Consider the following 23,727-nt stretch of genomic DNA (forward strand, 5'->3'; position numbering starts at 1 on the left):
CTATACAAGAAAAACCTTTCTCCCACCGGCAGCCCATACTTGCTCGTCGTCCCTGCATCACTGTGAAAAGAAATTCTGGAAGCCTGCCATGATGAAATCACCTCCGGTCATCTCGGTTACACTCGAACATTGTTCCGTCTGCAAAACAGTTACTACTGGCCGAACCTACCTGCTGCTGTGAAACATCACGTCCAAACATGAGCCGACTGTCAAAGACGCAAAGCACCACCCGGCAGGCTTATTACATTCCGTTTAAGTACCAGCAAAGCCATTCGCCTAAATCGGATGGAATTTCCTGGGTCCATTATTAACTTCTACCACAGGGAACAGATGGATCATTGTCGCCACCGATTACTTGTCTCGCTACGCAGAAACTAAAGCCATGCCGAGGGCCACAGCAGCAGAAGCGGCTCATTTCTTCATAGAAAACGTCGTCCTTCGGCATGGTGCTCCAACAGTTCTCATCACGGATAGAGGAACTGCGTTCGTGGCAGAACTTTTGGAGTCGGTTCTCAGGCTCAGTGGTACAGCTCACCGGAGAACAACGGCGTACCACACACAAACGAACGGACTAACAGAGCGGCTTAATAAGACCCTCGCAGACAGGCTCTGCATGTATGGCGACACAGAACACAAGAACTGGGACGAAATCTTTCCTTATGTGACCTTCGCCTATAATACTGCCCGGCAGGAAACTACCGGAATGACGCTGTTTAGTTTAATACACGGGGGCGAAGTCACTACAACGTTAGACGCTATGCTGCCGCACGAGTGTGACGACACTCACGCTGACGCCGAAGAATTTGGTCAGCGCGCCGAAGAAGCCCGACAGCTAGCCCGCGTTCGTATTTGTCACCAGCAACACAGATGCGAAACGGTACGACCTACGACATAAATTGGTAACCTACAAACCAGGCGACAAGGTATGGGTCTGGATCCCAATACGTCGACGCGGACTTTCAGAAAAGCTATTACGACGATACTTCGGCCCATATCGACTCACCCGACGATTTAACGATATCAACTACGAAGTTATTCTCGACGGCGATTGCAGTTCCAGTCGCCGAAACTGCTCACCCGAAATCGTGCATGTCATCCGTATGAAACCAAACTTGTCCAGCTAACTCTCGTTTGTCCTGTGGGTGCCGGTGCATATGCGCGTTTTTATAAGTAGAGTGCCTTGGCTGCGCATTGGGACGATGCCATTTTTGGAGGGAGGCAAATGTCACGTGCGTCCCGCGAAAAAGACGAAGGCGACAATATTCATATATACACACATAGGTCTACGGTGACCTTTCGTGGTAGAGTGAGAAGTCACACTTGCGATACCGCTCTATAAAAAATATTTTTCTGAAAGGTTATACAGAACAATCTACAAAATTCAAACAGTAATTTCTTGCGCATTTGCATTGTTTAGAAAGTTAGTTAATAAAAGTGGCCTAATTAAGCAAATAATTAGCACAAAAAATCCTCCGACTCGCTTCAGACAACAGTCAGGAACATGCATGTGCGTCGCCCTTGCATATGTCGGCATATTTTTAAACTCCGGCAAAATATAGCTGAAGAAAGTGTTCAGCTTGACATTGTGGGAGTTTATTGAAAAGGCGTCCATTTCCACCACCGCAATCTTTCTTCTAGTGAACTTAAGGCCCTAAATTCGTTGTAATCCTGCACTGACATTACCATAAAGTCAGCAGATAAGGGTGGTGCTGTTGTAGTCATGAATAGGTCTGATTATACCACAAAGGCCCACAAGCAGCTAGCAGATACCACGTTTTATAAACGACTTGACCATGACCCCACAGAAGAGCATAAGTCACTGGTCAAGCGCACTATTCTAGACCTAATTACAGAAAAGAAAATAGCTGACAACCCAATTAATTCACTCTTTCCACTAAGTCCTGTAGCTGGTCACTTTTACCTGCTACCAAAAATGCATAAGGAAGGCAATCCGGGCCGTCCTATAATTTCCGGTATAGGTACTGTTACGGAAAACTTATCCAGTTTTGAAGATTCAAGCATCAGTGATATCCCGGCTACATTCCCGTCTTTCGTGAGAGACACTACTCACTTCCTGTCCGATATGCTTGACATCACTATTCCTTACAGCTCTCTATCAATGACACTTGATGTTGCGATTCTGTATAGTAATATTCCGCACGTTGACGCCATCAGGGCTGTCGTCGAATCCTACGAAAAAATGGTGGCAGAGAAATCGATTTACAGCAGCACAATAGCCACTCTACTTACACTCATTTTAAATCTTGATAACTTTAATTTGATGATGCACACTACGTCCGAATCATTGGAACGTCAATGGGTACACGCATAGGTACAAATTACGCAAACATTTTCTAGGGCGACCTGGAGAGCAAGTTTTTTAAAAAGCAGACGTTTAAACCAATTTATTACAAATGCTTCATTAACGACGTGTTCCTTATATGGCCACATGGTGAAGAGGAGCCTCTTTCATTCATAAATGCGTTTACCAATGCCCACCCTTCAATAACGTTTTCTCGTGTGTATTCTGCGTACACCATTAACATTCTTGATGTGACATTTTTCGTTAGAGACAACAAACTGTCGACCACGCTGTATGAAAAGCCGACAGATTGACAACGATATTTGAATTTCGACAGCAGCCACGTTAAACACTGCAAGACCACCATTCCGTATAGCCAATCGTTACGTTTCAAAAGAATCTGCTCTAACCCATCCGATTTTTAAAAACAAAATTGCGCTTTACTTAAAAACGCTTTGTTGAAGTAAAATTATCCACCGCAATTAGTTGACGATGCCATCCAGTGCGCAGATACATGTGACCGCAGAACGCTTCTTTGTATTGCGAAGCCACCTTCTCAGCCATCTCAGCCAAACCTAGTGCTATCCCAATGTGCATCAGTCCCACGTGTATCGGCTGTACTTAACAAGCACCATAACATTCTCATTTAAAGTGAGCGCCTGAAACACATCTTTACTGAACCACCCCGAGAAGTGCACCGCCGAACTAGAAACTTTCGCGACATACTATCATCTTCATTATTACCTTAGATCGCCCGCCCAAACGCCATCATATGCCATCCATGCCACAAGCCACGTTGTAAGGTATGTCCCCATATGTGCACTTCCCAACAGGTCGCCAGTACGTCTTCAACATTTCGTTTAAAAATTAAAGGTGACTTCGACTGTCTCACCAAAAAGATAATTTATATACTTGAATGTACAATATGCGGCAAACAGCATCATCGGACAAGTAGAAGGTCCTTTCCGGAAACGATTTAACAATAAAAAAATCTCACGCTAACACGTTGCTGAACCTGCCCTTATCAAAACATGTGCATCTTCCCGGTCAATTTTTTTAATAACCTCAAGGTCACGTTACTTGAATCTGGCTTTCGATATAATTATGACAAGAGAGCCCGGGAATCCTTCCTAATTCACAAGTTTGAAACCATCGCGTTTGGTTTAAATGTAAGCGCTGGCAAATTAGGTTGTTTGTCTCTGTAATCTATTAACTGGAAATAGGTGTACTTACATTGTTCATTGAACTGTAAAGTTCTTGTGCCTTTGCATTTTAGTGCTTTCAGATTTCCGATTTTACTTTTTTTCTTACACGTGTATACATTTAGCATCGTCACTGTGTCATTTGCGTCAGCGATTCTCTTGAGCTGTTCACACACATTTTCAACGATGACGTTTATGTAACAGTTGCGGTTAGCGTGCCTTCATTGTGCTTGATATGGACATGTATATATTAACAGCAATGTTGCTACACACTTCATTTTGATGAAGCTCGGACCCCGAGCGAAGCGAAACGTTAATAAAACTCCTTCGCACACGTGTCTGTTTTGACTTTTCTGTGAATAATATATATATATATATATATATATATATATATATATATATATATATATATATATATATATATATATATATATATATATATATATATATATATATATATATATATATATATGTGTGTGTGTGTGTGTGTGTGTGTGTGTGTGTGTGTGTGTGTGTGTGTGTGTGTGTGTGTGTGTGTGTGTGTGTCGGCGCGAGAGTGCCACCGACATCAAATCGATATATTTGCTGTGTCGCAATAACACAAAAACAATAACTCACACATCATCACGATCCTCCAGCCACTGGGCCCCATGGCGATATTTTCAAGACACTTCATAATGGTGTGGTCCTTGTCGACCTCACTGTACGTGTCGACACTGTAGTTAAGAGCAGCTGCGGTGTCGAAAGCCACGTTGCTGGCAAGCCTGTAAACAAAGATACGTTATGACTCTTCCACAAAAAAACTGTCGGCTCTCTTTTACATTGTTTATTGTGCAGCAGTGCTTCAGCACTGCTCTGGATTTATGCCTTTACTTATACGTTTACATAGCGAAATAATGATTTTTAGTTGTCTATGCTCTCTTGTTTTGTCCTTCGATTACGTTTCATTTCTTATCGTGCTGTTAATATCCTGGGAAATGGAGGGCTAACTAGACCAAACCACCACGTTTAAACCAGAGTGCGTCAAAGCCTATGCAGATAACAAGGAAAGAGTTTCATCGTGTGAGCGATATTCCCTTACTTCCTTAAGACGCACTTTATATGAATGAACTTCTGGTAAGGGCAGTCTTTGTGGGGAGTGTTCTTAATGGATTCGAACGTCAGCAAACTGTATGCAAATGACTGACACCTGACACCTAAATGTATAGATGCACATGACTCCTCATTGTACATGGTGAAAAATTATTATATGCTGTAGACTGCTATAAATTCTAATCAATGCCACATACAAATCTTTCATTCCTTGCTGAGCTGGGTGACGCACCCTAATACGCGTCTTCCAGCTTTGGTTTCACATGCACGGCCATAAATCACCAAAGGCACTTTATTGAACAAAAAATTACCCGATTACCAGATTTCCTTTCATGAACGGACACTAAAGGGCAGTAAAAACTTACTTCAGAGTGAAATATCAATGTATGAGAGCATCGGAAGTGTCAGGGTTACCAAAAGTAGGGCTCTACTGATTTAGAAACCAAAGTAAAAGCATGTCACCATATGCGCCACGACTGGGACATTTTAAAATGATCCCAGTGACGTCAAGTCACAAATGTCATTAATAATAACTAGTAAAGAAACAAGTTGCCATAGAAAACGACCTTCACGTGCATTACAACATGTGTTAAGAGGCTAGTTGTTTATTTCTGTTTCATTCACAGAAAAAGGACACCATGGCGTTACTATACGAGGAATGGCGCGAGCGGTTCAATGGTGTAGTTATCCCATGGTTAGTTGGGTCCATCTAGCACGGCCTAGTTGAACTAGTCAAATACAAATTACTTATTGTAGAAACATTACGCACTCTAATTCTCGCGCGAATGCCTTGTAGCAGCCTACTTATGAATGAGCTGCCTTTTTAGTAATCTTTCCTTCAAAAACACTAGGCAAATACAAACCTGTTCATGATTGTGGTTGCGCCCCACCGCGGTGGTCTAGTGGCTAAAGTACTCGGCTGCGGACCCGCAGTTCGCGGGACCAAATCCCGGTTGCGGCGGCTGCGTTTTTGATGGAGGAGAAAATGCTGTAGGCCTATGTGCTCAGATCTGGATTCACGTTAAAGAACCCCAAGTGGTCAAATTTTTCGGAGCCCTCCTCTACGACGTCTCTCATATTTATATTGTTATTTTGTGACGTTAAAACCCACATTTCATCAGCCTGATTGTGGTTTTAGAAGCGTAAAAAGATGTGGACGCCATATTTTTACGCAGGGAACACTGGCCTGTTTTGAAAAAGGGCACCTAAAAAACAGGAACTTCGCGAACCGTTTGTAGCATTTATACGCGGCACGCACGGCTGCATGGCTGAGCAGTTCACAGCCATGTCTGCTTTCCGCAGTGCTTTTTTTTTCTTTTCACCCATTTTGAAGGGTGCTTTATGACCCCTATAAAGATACATATGCCACGTTAACGAAAAGGTTCCCGGAAAGCTGACAACTCACTCGGAGAAGTTCACAGGCTTCTTTTCGGCTGCCGCATCTATGACTCTTGAAGTCATCCTTCCAGCAATGGGTTTTATCTTGGCCAAAATCTGTGATTGCGATTGAAAGAGGCGTACAGAAACAGTGCTTCCAATCCGGAGAACAAGGCACAATCTTCGAATGTAGACGTAACTTTTAGTGCCGTTGTTGTCATTGCTGCTTCTACTCTTATTACTTACTGCATAAATATTGTTTGCAGACCTGCATTCCTTGGTATTAGAGTTCGATTTAATGCCTCTTAAAATAGTGAATATTATCATTGCCTGCCACGCGATCGCTTGTAATGAAACCCCAAATATAGACCCGCATTCGCTAAAATGTCTTACGCTAAAGCAATACTTTTTTGCAGACTAGTTGGTTCATACTTGAAAAATTGAATTGCTGCACAAACTTGAAGAAAAAAACAAGAGAGACAGGAAAGACTGCACTCTTTCCTGTCTCTCTTGTTTTTTCTTCAAGTTTGTGCAGCAATTCAATTTTTCAAGTCTTACGCTAACCTTGTCAGTGGGGCAGAATCGCTCCCACATCCGAAGTTGGTGACATCATAAGCGAAACTGGAGGAACAATGAAAAAAAAAGAAACAAACCTATGCAAAAAAGTATTGGCCAATTCTTCCCCTTATTAGTATGACCAGCACCCAGCCGCTCAGGATATACAACATAGCTTTTAATCCATGAATCTATTCAAATAGCCGCGGAGCTATGACAAACTCGGGCGCCGTTTTTCATGAGCGTTCAAGTTTCTCATTTTTCGCTCGTCGTCACTCTTAGCCCTATTTATTTAATGCAGAATGAAAGTGCACCAACTCATTCCGCTATCCATTCTGATGAAGGTATGACATGCGTTGCAATGCCAACTTAGTACGAAGAACACAAAAAAGCTGCACGTTCTTTATAACGATTCAGTAGACGAAAACGCCTCGAGTAAGATAGGACACTTTTCGAAGTTGGCACAATATTTAGAGATAAAAGAGTGAAATGTCTTATATAACAGTTGTCTGCACTATTGAATATTTTAGAGCTTTCTACATACTTACCATCTTAAACTTGCTTGGAGTAAGAGCCCGAGTGAAGATGGCTCGCGCTTTCTTCCACTCATCACCAGAAAGGTTCATGATAGACTTCTTCCAGACATCACTTCCCACTGTCTGAGATAGCTGCATTTAGTGAAAGGTGGACTATATATATTCCGACAGGCTTACTCTTCACATTGTTAACTGCTTTCGGTTACACGGACCGAGACAAATCCTGCGTTGTCTTTCGTAATAGAGTGAGAAGCCCCTCGGGGTCACACGAAAACCGCTGTGGTCTATAAGCTCGTTGTAGTTCCCATAGCCGAAGCACATTCATCTTTGAATTTTACGCAACCTCTTAAACATGAAATTTCTGCTTATTTTGTTCTCTTTTAAATCTATGAAGTAGGACACATTCCGATTCCTAACACTTCACCCTCTCACTACCAGAACATAGAAGAAAATTGGCAGATCCCACGTATAGTGGGAATATGTGAAGCACGAATGAGGAAGGTTGATATGTGATTTTAAAATAAGGACAACGTTGCGATTCAGATGTAAATTATGCCATACATCGCTTCCATGTCATGACCATTATGTTTGCGCCGGGCCTTTGTGTTCATCATCCATTCACGTCACGTGATACCAAATTCGATATATGTGGAGCTAGCGAAACGGCCGTGAGCGCGCTATGAGCGTAGCATGTAATCATGTTATACATGACAGACATGTCATTATTATTATTATTGGATGTGTTATTTACTTTCCTCATCCACTCACGTGACGAAAAAGCAAATTTTGTACATGTGAAGCTAGCAAAACGGCCATGAGTCCACTATGAGCGTAGAATTTATTCTTGTTCTTAAATGACACGCATCTCATGATTATCCCATTTGAACCAGTCACATACCTTCGTCATTCATTCACGTGCCGTAATACCAAATTTGTTATATGTGAAGCTAGCGAAACGACCGCGAGCACACCATGAGCATGGCGTGTAGTCAAGACTTATGACTTACATGTCATGATTTTCTCATTAAGGATTGTCACTTATGTTTGCCATGCAGTCATGTCATACCATACCAGTTTTGCAATATGTCAGGTGAACGAAACCACCGCAGAAACAGCAAGACCATGAAATGCAAATCATGGCATTCATAACATACATGTCATGATTTTCATGTTACGAGTAGCCAGTTAGGCTCATAATACAGTCATGTTGTGGCATGGCATACGAATTTTTATATCGATACTAACATTGAAACATCTAGAAGAGCTAAACGTTGTAGGTGGCTAGACAGACAGACAGACAGACAGACAGACAGACAGACAGGCAGACAGACAGACAGACAGACAGACAGACAGACAGACAGACAGGCGGGCGGGCGGGCGGGCGGAGGGACGGACGGACGGACGAACGAACGGACAGACCGTCCTACAGACGGACAGACAAGCAGATAGACAGACGGACAGACGGACAGACCGACAGACAGGCAGACAGACAGACAGACAGACAGACAGACAGACAGACAGACAGACAGGCAGGCAGGTGGGCGGAGGGACGGACGGACGAACGAACGGACAGACCGACCTACAGACGGACAGACAAACAGACAGACAGACGGACAGACGGACAGACAAACAGACAGACAGACAGACAGGCAGACAGGCAGATAGATAGATAGATAGATAGATAGATAGATAGATAGATAGATAGATAGATAGATAGATAGATAGATAGATAGATAGATAGATAGATAGATAGATAGATAGATAGATAGATAGATAGATAGATAGACTTCCTTGTATAAGGTGACACGTGGGAGACTTCATCGGGTTAACTTCCCTATCTTTTCGTTATCTCTTTCCTTCTTTTTCTTGAATGCACAGGAACATACGAAGAAAGTTTGATGGCTGTTCGCCATTGTACCGGTAACAAATGATAACGAAAATGACCTCGCATGCGTAAGTAGTGGTCAGCAATGCTGTGGCTCCACGCACAGGGGGGGGGGGGGGGGGTCAGAAGTTTTCAACCTACTATTCAGTGTTTTCCTATGGGAGGGCAGCCTGGAATCTTCTGATTCCTCCTCTACGTCTAGTGAACCAGACGGTGCCTATGGAGATATTTATTTCAAGAGAACTTATTTAAAACTAGGGTCACCTCCATAAGTTCATCGGTCATAGTTCACATGTACGCACTTGGCTAGATTGCAGATATGCAAAGTAAGCTTTATGATGCTTGAATATGCATTATTTCCGTGTTGACGAAACTTCAGTTTGCCGCATAAATGTGAAGCAGGTGCTGGGGAGAAATATAAAAATATGCTTCTGTAGTTTCTGTGTGATGTAAATCTTTCGTGCAGGCATTGCGACTGCATCGGTTTATTGATACATTCCTCTTCTTACCCACCGTGGTGGTCTAGTGGCTAAGGCACTTGGCTGCTGACCCGCAGATCGCGGGATCGCATCCGCGGCGGGCGCAATTTCGACGGAGGCGAAAATGCTTGATATTTAGGTGCGCTTCCCCAGATGGTCTAAATTTCCGGAGTCCTCGATGACTGCGTCTCTCATAATCACATCGTGGTCTGGAGTCTTTAAACCCCAGCAACTAACTAACTGCATATAGCTCAAAAGATACTCCGCAGCAGAAATGTGCTGTCTCTTTTGTAAACAACGAATTCTTTCACTCAATATAACTGAGTTTTTTTCTTTCCTTGCGCGAAATGTCATTGACGTTCTTTTAGATGCGGAGCATCTTATACTCGCGCCTTGTAGTGCGCCGTCCGCGCCGTCCGCGCCGTCCGCACCGCTTCTCGAACATTCGACAGCTGACGCGCGCGCATGCGCCGTCGCGCCGTCGCCCACTCTTCCACCATCTGTGCATCCCTTCCTCCTCTACACACCGCGCGCGCTTCACTCCTCCACCATCTGTGCACCCTTCCTCCTCTACACACCGCGTTCGACATCTACAATTCTCCTGCTTCTCCAGTGGACGCGCATGTGGCGTCGCGCTTCGAGAACATTCAACAGCTGACAGTGCATGCGCCGTCGTGCTGTATATATACTCAAGGTCGGCGCTCGCTCGCTCAGTTGCCGCTCGTCGGTTGGTTTGTACGGCACGTCGACGTCCAAGGTCGCGGTGAAATGAATTCCAACGAATCCACAAACACAATGATCGACGTCCATTCGACCAGCGCCGCCCTTTCGCATACGTGTGTACGTGTTCACTCATTTAACACCCCCTCCTACAACCACGTTAACCAATTTAGCCATCGACCCAAGTAAGTCGCAATTTAACACCCCATTTCACAACCACGTTAACCAATTTAGCCATCGACCTAAGTAAGTCGCACTTTAACACCCCGTTAACCAATTATATGGTCCGCATCCTCCTCAGTGTTCCCCCGAGGGAAGCTGCGGGCAATTTTTTTCCTTGGTGCTTCGCTTTTAAAAAAAGTAAAAAAAAAACAAGTGGTTGTGACAGATATGTCACGAACCACTTGATAGATATGTCACGAAGCAGGCCAGCACAGCCAGTCACAGCTCGTTAGTAACGAGCTGTGACTGGCTGTGTTGGCCTAGTTGTGTTGTACCCTCCTCTTTCCTCTCTTCCTTTCGTGAAGTTTCCCCTATCACGTTTAGTCAAGTCAAGTCAAGTTTATTACATATTTCACATTCGGTTACATGGCTGAAATAGTACAGGAGGAGGTCCCAAAGTTTCATGGAAACTGGCGGGGGGACCTTCTATGACGACATGAATGGGGTAACTACAAAAAAGTGCAGCAAAAGGTGCGAATTTGTGAGCAAAGACTAATGAACCTAATTAACAAGAATAATACAAATATTACATAACATGATGGTAATAATAGCAATAAAACTAGACATAAAATTATCAATAGCAGGGGATAAAACTAGAACAAAGCATAATTAAAGAACTGTGCATGACAAATGCAACTACTCTTTCGTCAGTTGCGTAAGTTGTAGAAAGGCAAATGCTAATATAGAACTAACACTTAACTGTTGAAAGCTACCAACAGTTAAATACACAAATCAGTTCATTTTATGAATTCCTGAAGAAAAATTTTTTTTGCTGCACAAGGTGAAAATATGAATTTTGTGCGATGATTTTATTTCGAAGGGCAATGAATTCTAAATTGCTATGCTTGAAAACAAGGTTGTGAACTTGCCGTAGTTCGTTCTTAGTGCTGGTAAAAAAAGTGTATTGCTCCGGGAAACCCTGGTAATATTGCTGTTAGTTAAATGATGATGATCAATGCATGCAATGACAATATCATGCGTGATGAGCCTATATGCTACTATTGACAATCTGTGGTGAACTAGTTGTCTTAATGATAGTATGCTAAGCGTTAGAAACAATGAGCTACAGTAAGAATAAAATGGTCTAAAAGTCATTAGTCTAATCGCTTAATTACGCAGTCGCTTCTGTCGTGCAATGTGCGTGATGTAAGTGTTGGCCCAAGATGATACACAATACGAAATATGACTGTGAATGTAGGCAAAATGCAAGAAACGTATGGCGTGAGGTGGGAAATACGTACGTGTCTTGATGATAACATTATTTCCAAATGCAATCTTTTTTATGAGTAAAACGGCATGTTTATGAAATTTTAGTTCGGTATCTAAGATGACGCCAAGAAACCGTGCATCAGGAAAAATGTTTATGACGTTATTACCGATGTGAAGAGATGGTGGTAAATCAAGTGAAATTCACGGAGAATGAGATAAAGACGGTTTTGGTTGCATTTATCTGCAGCTGATTTCTCTGGCATCATAGAGTTATGTAATGTAAATCTGTGTTGAGGTCGGTATGGAGCGTAGAAACTGATTTAGATGATGTAAAAATGGTTATATGGTCAGCGTAGAGTATGCACTTGGTCCTAGTAAAAATGGTAAGCAGGTCAATATTAAACATAAAAAATAATAGTGGGCCCGAAATTGATCCCTGTGGCACACCTATGTGAATGAACTTGGGATAAGAAAGATAACCATTTACGTGTACCGTTTGAGACGGATTAGTGAGGTAGCTTTTAATAAAGCTTAGAGGAGGGCCAGACATGCCGAAAGATTCCAGTTTTTCAAGTGGTATGCGATGATTTATTGTGTCGAAAGCCTTCGTCAAACCAATAAAAACAGATCCCACGAGTAGTCCTCTGTCAAAGGCTTGTTTAATTTTTTAAATTAGGGTGATTAGTGCCAGCCCAGTCGAATATCCTGAACAAATTCCAAATTGTTGTGAAGACAAAACGTTAAACTTTTTTTTCAAATAACTCATATTCTTATGTGGAATAGTTTTTTGATTACTTTACCAAAAAAGGCGGGGATACAGATAGGCCTATAGTTCTGAACAGAAAACTTTTCGCGCTTCTTACTACCCTATACAGGTCCCCGTGTATAAGGTAGCAATATGTTTGTCGTAAACTATTTGACGTCTCTTCTTTTCCTACACTACCATTTCTTTCTCTCTCGTTTTTTTATTGGCACTTACCGACCTGTCCGAAAAGTTCTTGAATTTCGTCACGAGGATCTCGCGCAAGATGTCTGCATCGCCAACCACTAGGGTTGGCACTGTACCCTGGTAGGAGCTGTAAAGAATCAGTCATTGTTTTTTTTTATTTGGCTTCAATATACATGGGCATATGGGGCATATCCCAAATTTTCTTTACGCGGATTACAGAATAACGACTCGTGTGAAAAGTCAAGATGAGGAGACCGTCGCCATGGCACCTGAGTCAACTTTGTCGAATAGCTCCAACATGCATGTTATTACATCAATCCTTGTCAGCGAGATGTCTCTGTTCTGTTCTGTTCTAACGGCTTTGCTGTGGAGACGTTGAGGCCCATATTGCCTCGGCTACTCCTCATCAATATGTTCTGTAGCGAAAAATAAAATAAAGTAATTATACTGAGTGGTACCGAGAAATGGACAATCAGCACTAGAAATAGCCCTCTGAAACCAGTGGAAATATCATGCCAATGTATAGTTTCCTTGCAGCAGTTCACACTGTCATAATGTGTTCACATGCACATCTTTCTTTTCTACTGGACTCGCTCGCTGGATTCCGTGCCGACCGGTTATGCCCTCGTGATCTCCGACGTCAGCGTAGGTCTGGCCGACTGGGCTCGCCCTAGCTCTGGCCGACTGGGCTCGCCCTACGTCATCTCCTGACGCCGACCTCCGACGACAGTGTAGCTCTGACCGACTGGACTTGCTCTACGCCATCTCCTGACGCCGAAAAGAGCTCTCGCAAGTGGTGCCCCATCCCGGACTCCTGCGACCGTGTTTCCATCTTTCCTATCTCTCCTATCCCTTCAATATGTCGTCGCGCTCTCGCTTACCTCATCTCTCTTTCTCTTTCTCTACACTTTTATTCCTATCCTTTTAATCACTCCTCACCCCCATTCCTTGTGAGCTACTGCTGAGGTGTCGCACCCTGATGCAGACAGTTGCAGGGCTCACTTTTCTTTTCTTTTCCTTCTTCCAAACATAAACTCTCTTCCCCCCCCCTCTTTTCTCTACTGAGAGTGTAGTATATATAAGTTCAGTATATATAGAAGTTAGCATCTGAGGAAACTCACTAACTTCTTTCCTGCCAAACTAAATGTAACATAATCTACATATGTCACAATTATGGTTCGAAAATATTGCTACACAAGATTTTATTACGGTAGTAATTGTGTGAGCACTCCGGGAAAATACGTGTCGTTCTCACCCCTCGGGTGTTCCGTACGTCCTTATGCACATATGAATTATTTCTACAAGCGTTTCATGCACGTGATACTTAGAAGCTATAGTAAGTAATGAAGGATTTTTATCCACAGATTGTTCATGTGGCCGTCGTTAAGCTGCTCTTCGTAAGTGTCGACAATTAGAGCACGCTGAGGGTAATCATAAAATGTTTTGTTTACGCTGTCTGCACTGAGCCACAGATCTCATCAGCCAATTGCAAAGTATGCAAAAAATTTGAAAAGTACTGCTCCTCTGCCACCTTCAAAATGACCGCAGGTCGCGGGTTCGAATCCCGGCTGCGGCGGCTGCATTTCCGATGGAGGCGGAAATGTCGTAGGCCCGTGTGCTCAGATTTGGGTGCACGTTAAAGAACCCCAGGTGGTCAAAATTTCCGGAGCCCTCCACTACGGCGTCTCTCATAATCATATGGTAGTTTTGAGACGTTAAACCCCACATACCAACCTTCAAAATGAGTAAGGTATGCAACTTTGAAGCTCTATATCCACACGGATTCAAAGGGCAGTGCAGCAGCCTCAGCGCGATGGTAACACTACATCAGCATTGTGATCATTGGTTAGTATGCTTGAATAGCGTCACTAATGTTGTCCCGGCGTCCTTGGAAGCAGAATGCTTCGAAAGATCTTGACGCTTGTTGAAAGGCCGCTCCAGCAGTTTAGGCACTGTGTTGTCTTTTTCGGTTCTGTTATGCCCGTGCGTCCACGCGCTACTTCTACGCTCGAGTACAAAACTATAACTTGCTAGCACTGCCAAACATTTTTGTTATCCCAGGTTCTTACAAGTGTGAAGCTTTCCTTAAATGTATTTCGAAAGCTGAGCTAACGATGTGCACTGAGCGTGGCTATAATCTCGATTCTTGAAAATAACGCCTCTACCTCAAGGGAAGATGGAGGACGCGTACTACGGTTCACGTGTGACTGCGATGGGAACGCTGAAAACTAAAGAAAATGTCGTTAGGTTTACTTACCCGTACACACGACCATGTCGAATATAGGCACGGCGGGCTACATCGTTGAGCGGCTGCAACAAGGGCATTCATTGTATTCAAGGTGATATTCTTGCACTGATGTAAATGGGAAGACCTGCTTTATCGGAAAATGCTATCAAGTTGCTAGACATATAACACAACCTAGGAACTCGTGCATACCGTGAAAAAGAGGCAAAATGCTGTATTTTGAACAGCGCAGCTATTCAATGTGACCGGTTGGGGCATGACGCATAAATAGAAATGATCATAAACATGAACTCGCATGTGCCCCGCCGCGGTGATCTAGTGGCTAAGGTACTCGGCTGCTGACCCGCAGGTCGCGGGTTTGAATCCTGGCTGCGGTGGCTGCATTTCTGATGGAGGCGGAAATGGTGTAGGCCCGTGTGCTCAGATTTGGGTGCACGTTAAAGAACCCCAGGTGGTCCAAATTTCCGGAGCCCTCCACTACGGCGTCTCTCATAATCACATGGTGGTTTTGGGACGTTCAACGCCTCATATCAATCAATCAATGAACTGGCATGTGCTTGCTTCGTCCTCGTCTTTAATCACAGAACACGTGCGGTTACTTGTCTGGCGAGGGATTTGATAACCCGAGAGGCGAGAGAATAACTACAGAGAAAGTAAAAAAAAAGAGATAGAGAAAGAATCACAAATAGAACGAAAAATGAAAAAATACTTCCGTGAAAAAAAATCTTGACGATAACGAATTCAGATGCGTGCTCCTACGAACCGAAGGCGAGCATCGTAACCCCTCGCCTATCTAACCACGCTATCAGAGCACATCATAGCTTTGTATAGTTCAGTATAGTGAGTGGTTGAGGAAGATAAGTGTGGGTAAAAAGGAGGAAAAGAAGGACAGAAGAGAGTGATTCATAGCACAGAGATAATTAACATCATCATCAGTTGGACTACGCCCACTGCAGGACAAAGGCCTCTCCCATGTTCCGCCATGCAGTCAACTCAGTCCTGTTCTTGCCGCTGTCACTTTATACTGGCAAACTTCCTAATCTTATCTGCTCACCTAACTATCTGCCTTCCCGTCACCCGCTTGCCTTCTCTGGGAATCTAGTATGTGATCCTTAATGACTAGCGGTTGTCCTGCCTTCGCGCTAGGGCCCATGACTATTCCTTCTTCTTGATCTTGACGGTGATGTCCTTAACACCCGCTTGTTCCCAGAAATGCTCTGTCTTGTCCCTTAGTGTGGCGCCTAACATTTTTTCTTCCCATTGCTCGTTGCGTCGTCCTCAACTTAAGCTGAACCCTTTTTGTAATCCTCCAGGTTTCTGCTCTGTAGGCAAGTACCGATAAGATGCAGCTGTTATATACCTTCCTCTTGAATTGAAGGTATATAACAGGTGCACCGATGACAGCGCTTCGCGGATGACATAGCATTGCTGAGTAACTCGAGGAAACCTGTTTGAATTCATGATTACTGAACTAGACAAGGGAAACAGAAAGATAGGCTTTAAAATTAATCTTCAGAAAACGAAAGTAGTCTACAACAACCTCGGAAGAGAACAGTGCTCCGATATAGGTATAGCAGCGCACTTGACGTTGTAAAAGAGTTCGTATTCTTAGGACAGGTATTAACCGCGGAGCCGAACCACGAGATTGAAGTAACTATAATAACAGTGGAGTGGAGCACATTCAGCAAGCACTCTCAATTCATGTATGATAGATTGCCCCTATAGATACAATGAATCCTACGAAAGAGACAGACAGAACGAAAGAGACAAAGATGGTTAGAGAGAGAGAGAGAAAGATAGGACGAATGAGGAAGCAAGCGAGGAAATGAGAGAGAGAGAGAGAGAGAGAGAAAGGAAAGAAAGGAAAGTAAAAGGACAAGAAAAGTGAGAGAGTTAGAGTGAAGCAAAAAGCAGATATTCAGAAATAAAAGTCAGGGTGGGGAGGATGAAAATAAGGGTGGCAGAGAAGACAGCGTAGCGCAATGAGAATGAGCAAGGTAAATTAAAAAAATTTATGTAGAAAGAGAAAGAGTTAATAAAGTGAGAAAGAGGTAAATCATAAACAGGAATTACGCGAGAAATAGACAGACGGAGAAAAAGAAAGAGAGATAAAAGAAAGACATGAAATATGGAGCAAAATAGAAACAGCCTTAAAGAGAAAGAAATAGAATGTAAGAGAAAGAAATGGAAATGAGCGCAGAAAAAAGAGAAAAAATGAAAAATAAAGAGAGATGCAGACAACTAAAGAGAAACAAAGAACGCCCAACTCTACGTTTTTATTTGGCTTCGCACCACTAGTGCCATATTTGCCTTATTTTCAACTTAATATTTTTTTGTTCACGAGACCCTGTTATCAAGTTATCATTTCTCATTTCAGTTTTATAGACAGAAACCCGCCCTGAATATGAGCGTTGGCACCTCGTACGTATACGGACACGTCGTCGATGGGCCCTTCCTTGCTTCGGGGTCTTGTCGCAGTCGCCGTTGCCTTTCTCGTTCCCCAGTATTCACTCGTTTTACGTACGTTTTACGTAAGACTCGGTAGGAAGAACCTCCTGTATGGTGTGGTCCCTTTGCTGCTCAATCTTAAAGGCATTGGTAGCAGGCAATGGCAGGTTCGATGGCGCGATGTATGTGTCGAAATAGCCCGCGTCACAGTCTGTTGATGGAAGCGGTAGTCGCGAAAGACAATCTGCATCAGCGTGACGACGGCCACTTTTATAGGAAACCGTAAAGTTGTATTCCTGCAGACGGAGTGCCCAGCGCGCTAGTTAACCAAATGGGTCACGCAGATTGACCAACCAACAGAGCGAACGATGATCTGTCATGATGATAAAGGGGCGTCCGTACAGGTAGGACGGAAGCGCTGCACTGCGAAGACTACTGCGAGGCATTCTTGCTCTGTGACGGTGTAGTTACGCTCGGACTTGCTTAGCGAGCGAGTTGCATACGCAACGACATCTTCTTTGGTATCCAAGCGTTGGACCAACACGGCGCCTACACTCACACCGCTATAGCGTCTGTGTGAAGTTCTGTGGGACCCAGAGGATCGAAGTGTCGAAGAATCGGATGGGATGTGAAAAGGAGCTTCAACTCAGAAAATGCGGACGCACATTCCGGAGTACAGTCAAATGGTGTGCCTTTCTGAAGAAGGCACGTGAGTGTGTGCGCGATATTGGCAAATCCAGGAATGAATCGACGGAATTATCAGCAGAGGCCCAAAAAGCTGCGTAGTGCTTTCGCTGAGTGAGGTTGCTTGAATGCCTCCACTACAGCCGTCTTCGCGGGATCCGGCCGTATGCCTTCTTTGTTCACCAATTGTCCAAGGACGAGTGTTTAGCGCTCTCCGAAACAACATTTCTTTGAGTTGAGCACCAAGCGTGCTTTGCTTAGGCAGTTCAGCACGAGATCGAGGCGTGTGTTGTGCTCACAGAGAGTGCGCCCAAAAATCACAACATCGTCCAGATAACACATGCATACTTCCCACTTCAAACCACGCAGATAGTTATCCATGAAGTGCCCAAAAGTTGCAGGCGCATTGCATAGTCCGAATGGCATCACATTGAATTCAAAAAGACCATCTGGTGTAACATATGCCATTTTCTCTTTGCCTTCTTCGTGCATTGGGATTTGCCAATACCCTGACCTCAAATCAACAGACGGAAAGTAGGAGGCTGATGAAAGACAGTCTTTACCATCATCAATACGTGGTAGTGGGTATAGGTCCTTCTTTGTGATGGCGTTGAGACGGCGGTAGTCAACGCAAAATCGCCATGTTCCATCTTTCTTCTTGACCAATATTACGGGAGCGGCCCACGGACTGCATGATTCCTGAATCACATTCTTCTTTAGCATCTCGCCAACCTGTTCATTTATCACTGCGCGTTCCGAAGGCGATACCCGGTATGGCTTTTGTCGGAGAGGTCTATGGTATGCCATATCTATACGGTGATTTACACGAGAAGCAGGGAATGACAGTGGAGCCTGTAGCTGTGCGAAATAGAAAACACCAGCATGTTTCCGCAGAATATTCGCCAGGTCATTACTCTCGTTGGTGCTAAGAGAATTGTCAATCAGTGCCATTATGAAGGTGTCCCAAGCGTGCAGATTATCGGAATCGGGCTTACCCGGAGAACACTTGATGTTGATGGATCTTAGCAAGTTGTAGACCCTCTGGCAGTACCGAAGGTTCATTGGAGCCGTTGATCACCCACAAACCAGTATGCCCTTGCACAACCGACAACGTACAATAGGGCATTAGTACATTTTGCTTTATGCAGCCGAGGTGAATGGGCTCTACGGTGGCATTAAATGTCGTCTCAGTTGCAGGGGAACTGACGACAGGAACACACTTGGCAGACAAGGGCGGTACAGTTGTATCCATGGACACGCAAAGGGTGCTTTCCATACAGGGTGGGCTTTCCATAAACGCTACTAGAACATTTGAATCTACTGTAATCTCTCCTGTGCGGCAATTGACAGTGGCACCACAAAGATTCAGGAAATTGTGTCCTAGAATTACGTCATGCGTTTTATAGAAGAGAACTGCAAAATCTGAAATAAAATTATGGCTACCCAAACCAACAGTCACTGTACAGACACCAGCAGGTTGTAAGACATCTCCGCTCACTCCACGAATCGTACCAGCACGGTCCCAACGGAACATGACCTTTTGTCCTAGAAGGAATTTGAATGCTAGACTCATCACAGATATGGCTGCACCTGAGTCTACTAAGGCCATTATTGAGACACCGTCGATTAGCAAACGAGCCTTATTTCTAAACATGCAAATTACAGGAGGCATTTCTGTGGAAATCGAAGACTGTCCGGCGACCTCACCTCCAACGGTCGCGCCTACGGTTTCCGGAGGCGGCGAAGGGTAGCGGCACCTAGGAGACGGCGACTGATTGGAGCGGGAGGTTGGCGGAGGTGCAGACTGCGGTCAGAGGCTGGAGAACGGTTTTGCACCGGCCTTGGTATCTCGTGAGATGCGCTTCCAGGGAATGTTGGTGCTCGTGCAAAGCTGGACAAGTGGGATCTCGGTGAGCGGTCGTACCTCAGTGGCTGCCGGTAATTGCAGTACCTGGCAATGTGCCCTTCGACGCCATAGTTGTAGCAGACGGGTTGGGGTCGTTTGCCGAACCACTGCTGAGAGTGCTCCGCTGCGTAAGGTCGCCTACCCAAACGGAGTGGAGCAGCTTGCTGAACGGGAACTGCCCGCTTCTGTGGAGCAGGGTCGGGACGAAGGCGTCGGTCATACCGCTGGTCAGGCGTGAATGAGTCTCGGCGTGGCCAGGAAGTTCCAGCTTTGCCAAAGCCCGTCACACATACCGATGGTGGCAGAGGAGCGAGCGGCGCAGGGTAGTAGGATGAACAGGTAGGCGGATGATGGATGGTGTCTGCGACCAGTGTGTCTTGTCGCTGTAGCTCTTTGCGCACTATTGCCTTGATAGTAGCGGCAAGGTCGGCAGACGGGCTCACGTCGACGCTGGCGACCATTGTTACATTTGCCAGCCTTCTAAATTTCGGGGCAATACGACGGGTCTTCAGCTTCTCGAAAGTACGACAGTGACGTTGAACGGCGGAGACGGAAGTGAGGTCTTCCCCGCCTATTAAAAAATTGTGGACGTCCCCTGCTATACCTTTCAGAAGGTGTCCGACTATGTCCTCTTCAGACATATACGGGTCTATGATCTTGCACAGCATCAGAACCTCCTCTCTGTAGGTGTTACACGTTTCTCCAGGAGTCTGGGCTCTTTCACCCAACGCACGCCCCGCGCTTTCCTTTTTTGAATCAGAGTCGCCGAAGCATTTCTTGAGTTCTTCAGCGGAATGATCCCACGTTGTTAAGGAATCTTCGTGGTTTTTGTACCCCATCAAGGCGGTTTCCGTGAGAAACAGCGCGACATTTCCCAGTTGGTTGGTGGGATCCCAGCAGTTGTACCGGCTCACCCTTTTGTAATGTGTCAGCCACGCGTCCGCATCTTCCCCTGCTCTTCCCGCGGATGGGCGGGGTTCCTTATAGTGATACCGAGGTGCAGCCGGCACTGACCTTTTTGGTTGAGAAGCCGTGACCTTCTCTCTCGGCCATGATGGTTGTTGTCGGTGGCAGACCAGCAAGACGACGGCTCCGGGGAAGTTCAAACAGCTGTGGCTTCGTGGTTCGTCGTCGTGCTGTGCCCAGCACCTCCACCACTCTGTTACGTTCAGAAATGTGTTCATTACGCTGTGACGTAACGGTAGACTTCAAGGTGTCGTGCACCCGATGCCTATCTCGCTAGCCAAATGTCCTCTTTTCTAATCTGCTTGTTCCCCGCTATCCAGAGGCTCATACACAAATCACATATGCAGTAACAATATACTCGGGGTCTTCGGCTCATCTCGCTGGATTTCGTGCTGACCGATTCTGCCCTCGCAATAACCGACGACAGCGCAGCTCTGGCTGACTGGACTCGCCCTACGCCATATCCTGACGCCGATCTCCGATGACAGCGTAGCTCTGGCTGAGGGGCTTGCCCTACACCATCTCCTGACGCCGACAGGAGCTCTTGTCGAGTGGTGCCCCGTCCTCAGGCTTCTGCGACCATCTCCGTCTTTTCTATCTTCTCCTTACTTCCATTGTTCGCTGTCCCTGCACCTCGCTCTCTCCTTTCTCTCTCTCTATCTCTTTAATTTTTAATCCTATCCTTTTAATCCCTCCTTTACCCTTACCCCTCGTGAGCTAATGTTGGGGTGTTCTCCCCCTGAGAGATAGTTACGGGGCTCACTTTTCTCTTCATTTCATCAAAACCACTTCCCCCCCCCCCCCACGGCTCGCCGCCGTCGTTTCGCAACCATTGGTTGGACTAACTGTTGCCGTCTATATATTTTCAGCGAACCAGCGATGAAGGATTTACCTAATGTCATTGGCACCTACTCATTTATGATTAGGATAGTTTTCTTATAGGCTGCACAGGCACACACGCGTACCTTTATGGTAGGCCACACAAATCACGGCTAGCCCAGGCAGCTTCACTGCTAAAGTAATGCATATTTGAAAAACTACTGCAAAAGATTAGGTTATTTATTAGCTGTTATTTGGGTAATACATGTGTGACTCAGGTGGAGTGTTCTGTAATGGCATATCGTATGTTATTATTTGTTATAGCTAGAATAGTATTGAGAACTAATAGATAATTAGTGTCTGTTAGTTCTCATTAATATTTATCTAACAAAGAAAACGAGCCTTTAAATATACACTTCTCTTCGTACTATAGCTAGGTGGCGCTTGGTACAAATACGCTTTATTCTTTAAATTATTTCAATGTGCGCCTACCTTGGTGTAGATGTCGTAGGCGAAGCGCACGTACTCCCAGAAAGTGAGGTGTGCTATTCCCTTGCCGTTCCAGAACGTGAAGATTCGTCTTAGCCACCTATCAGCACGACGAAAAAACAAAATAACGTTAAGGTACGTAAATGAGGCCCAACGCAAGAAGTTATTTGTTAATATACGGAACCTCCAGATGGTATATGTAATATTGAAAGACACCGAAGCACTCGCGAGGCATAAAACTAGGCACTGTGTTACAGTGCCCAGTTTACAGTGCAAAGCATTACACCCTATTCACACACTTTTTCTTGTCTTTGCTTAGTTTTTGTGCTGGTTACTACGGTTACTGTTTTTTCTAATTTATCTAGCAAACGTGATTTTCGATCGATATTGAACCTGTTGCTTGAAATCCTTTTGAAATTTTCACATCGTTCTTTTCATAATATTTCAGAAGAATCATCACCGCAAATCACCGCCGTTGTGCAGCAGTAATGGTGCTTTGCTGCTGACCCAAAAATATCAGGATCAAATACCGCCCGCGGCGGCTGCATATCGATGCCATGGAGCTAAATGCAACAGGTATGCAAGCTTGAATTTAAGCAAAAGTTAAAGGATCTCAAGTATTTGAAATTTCCGCAGCCCTCCACTACGGTATAAGTTTCTTCCCACTTCCTCAACTGGCTTCAACACGAGCTCAGGAGGGAAGGTGTTTGAGGTTTGGGAAGGGCGCCCCTAGAGAACTCCTGTTCTCGATGGCAGCGCGAAGGAAGAGCCGTTGTCTGATGAAGAGACGCTTTATTGCAGCACTCGGGCGTTTGCCTGCATGTCCAAGCTCGAACCTCTGCTCATATTTCACATCCGAGCACCCTCTTTTCAACCCTCGGTCAAACAAAGGGTCTCCACACAAGCCAATTACACAATGGGGGCTCGCATCACCACAACTGATTGCTGGAACAATTTCATAACAGTCACTGCATTGGTAAAAAACACGTTAAGAAATTAAACACGCAAGGTTGGTTTTCTGCGCAACGCGTGTCGTCATACGGCCTCAAACACCACAAACCTCGAACACCTTCTCTTTCCTGTTAGTCTGAGTATCGGTCTTGACGTCCACTGGTGGCCGTTCCCAGGCTCGAGCTCCATCTACTCGCATACCAAACGCCGCTTTGTAGAAGCCGTCCTAAACGCGCTGAGAACGTTGTCAGGCCCTGTCTACTGACATTGTGTGCATGCGACAGCGAGGTGCCCCGCCGTTCCAAAAACGCTCGTGAATGACTTGTAGCGTTGGGCAAGCTCGTTCACATGCTTCGAAGGCCGCATTGTCATCAAAGAATGAACTCATAGCCCAACCATGTCTCAGTCGGCCCTGCGGTATAAAGCTTCTTCCGCGTCCTCATGGCCTTCTCAAACGCCAAATGCGAATGCCAAACAATCAACTTAAAACCAGACAACCACGTGTCGCCTGGATCTTGCGAGACTCGCTTTCTGGTCGGCTTTCCCCTTTAGTCCCAACCTCTCGTCAACCTTGTGAACGAGTGATTCGCCTTTTTTTTTTCAGGCGGGCTTCTCTGGGTCCGCCTTCTCTGAACACGGGAGAGTGAGAGAGTGAGAATTTATTAGAAGGCAGAGAGGTAGGCCTGAGCTA

General features: G+C 45.0%; 1 protein-coding gene across 2 annotated transcripts in view; it reads right to left on the reverse strand.

Moving 5' to 3' along the window:
• LOC119161207 (cytochrome P450 3A41-like) overlaps positions 1-23,727 on the reverse strand; it is a 52,106-nt gene that overhangs the window by 22,721 nt on the left and 5,658 nt on the right. For both annotated transcript variants that reach the window (XM_075889649.1, XM_075889648.1), the window contains exons 2-7: positions 22,089-22,185; positions 14,786-14,838; positions 12,559-12,655; positions 7,077-7,196; positions 6,002-6,090; positions 4,123-4,268 (exon numbers count right to left, since the gene is read on the reverse strand). In XM_075889649.1, the coding sequence (XP_075745764.1) occupies positions 4,123-4,268; positions 6,002-6,090; positions 7,077-7,196; positions 12,559-12,655; positions 14,786-14,838; positions 22,089-22,185 (602 nt within the window). The remainder of the gene's footprint in view (positions 1-4,122; positions 4,269-6,001; positions 6,091-7,076; positions 7,197-12,558; positions 12,656-14,785; positions 14,839-22,088; positions 22,186-23,727) is intronic.

The sequence above is a fragment of the Rhipicephalus microplus genome, chromosome 3, assembly GCF_043290135.1.
Source record: "Rhipicephalus microplus isolate Deutch F79 chromosome 3, USDA_Rmic, whole genome shotgun sequence".
Classification (NCBI taxonomy): domain Eukaryota; kingdom Metazoa; phylum Arthropoda; class Arachnida; order Ixodida; family Ixodidae; genus Rhipicephalus; species Rhipicephalus microplus.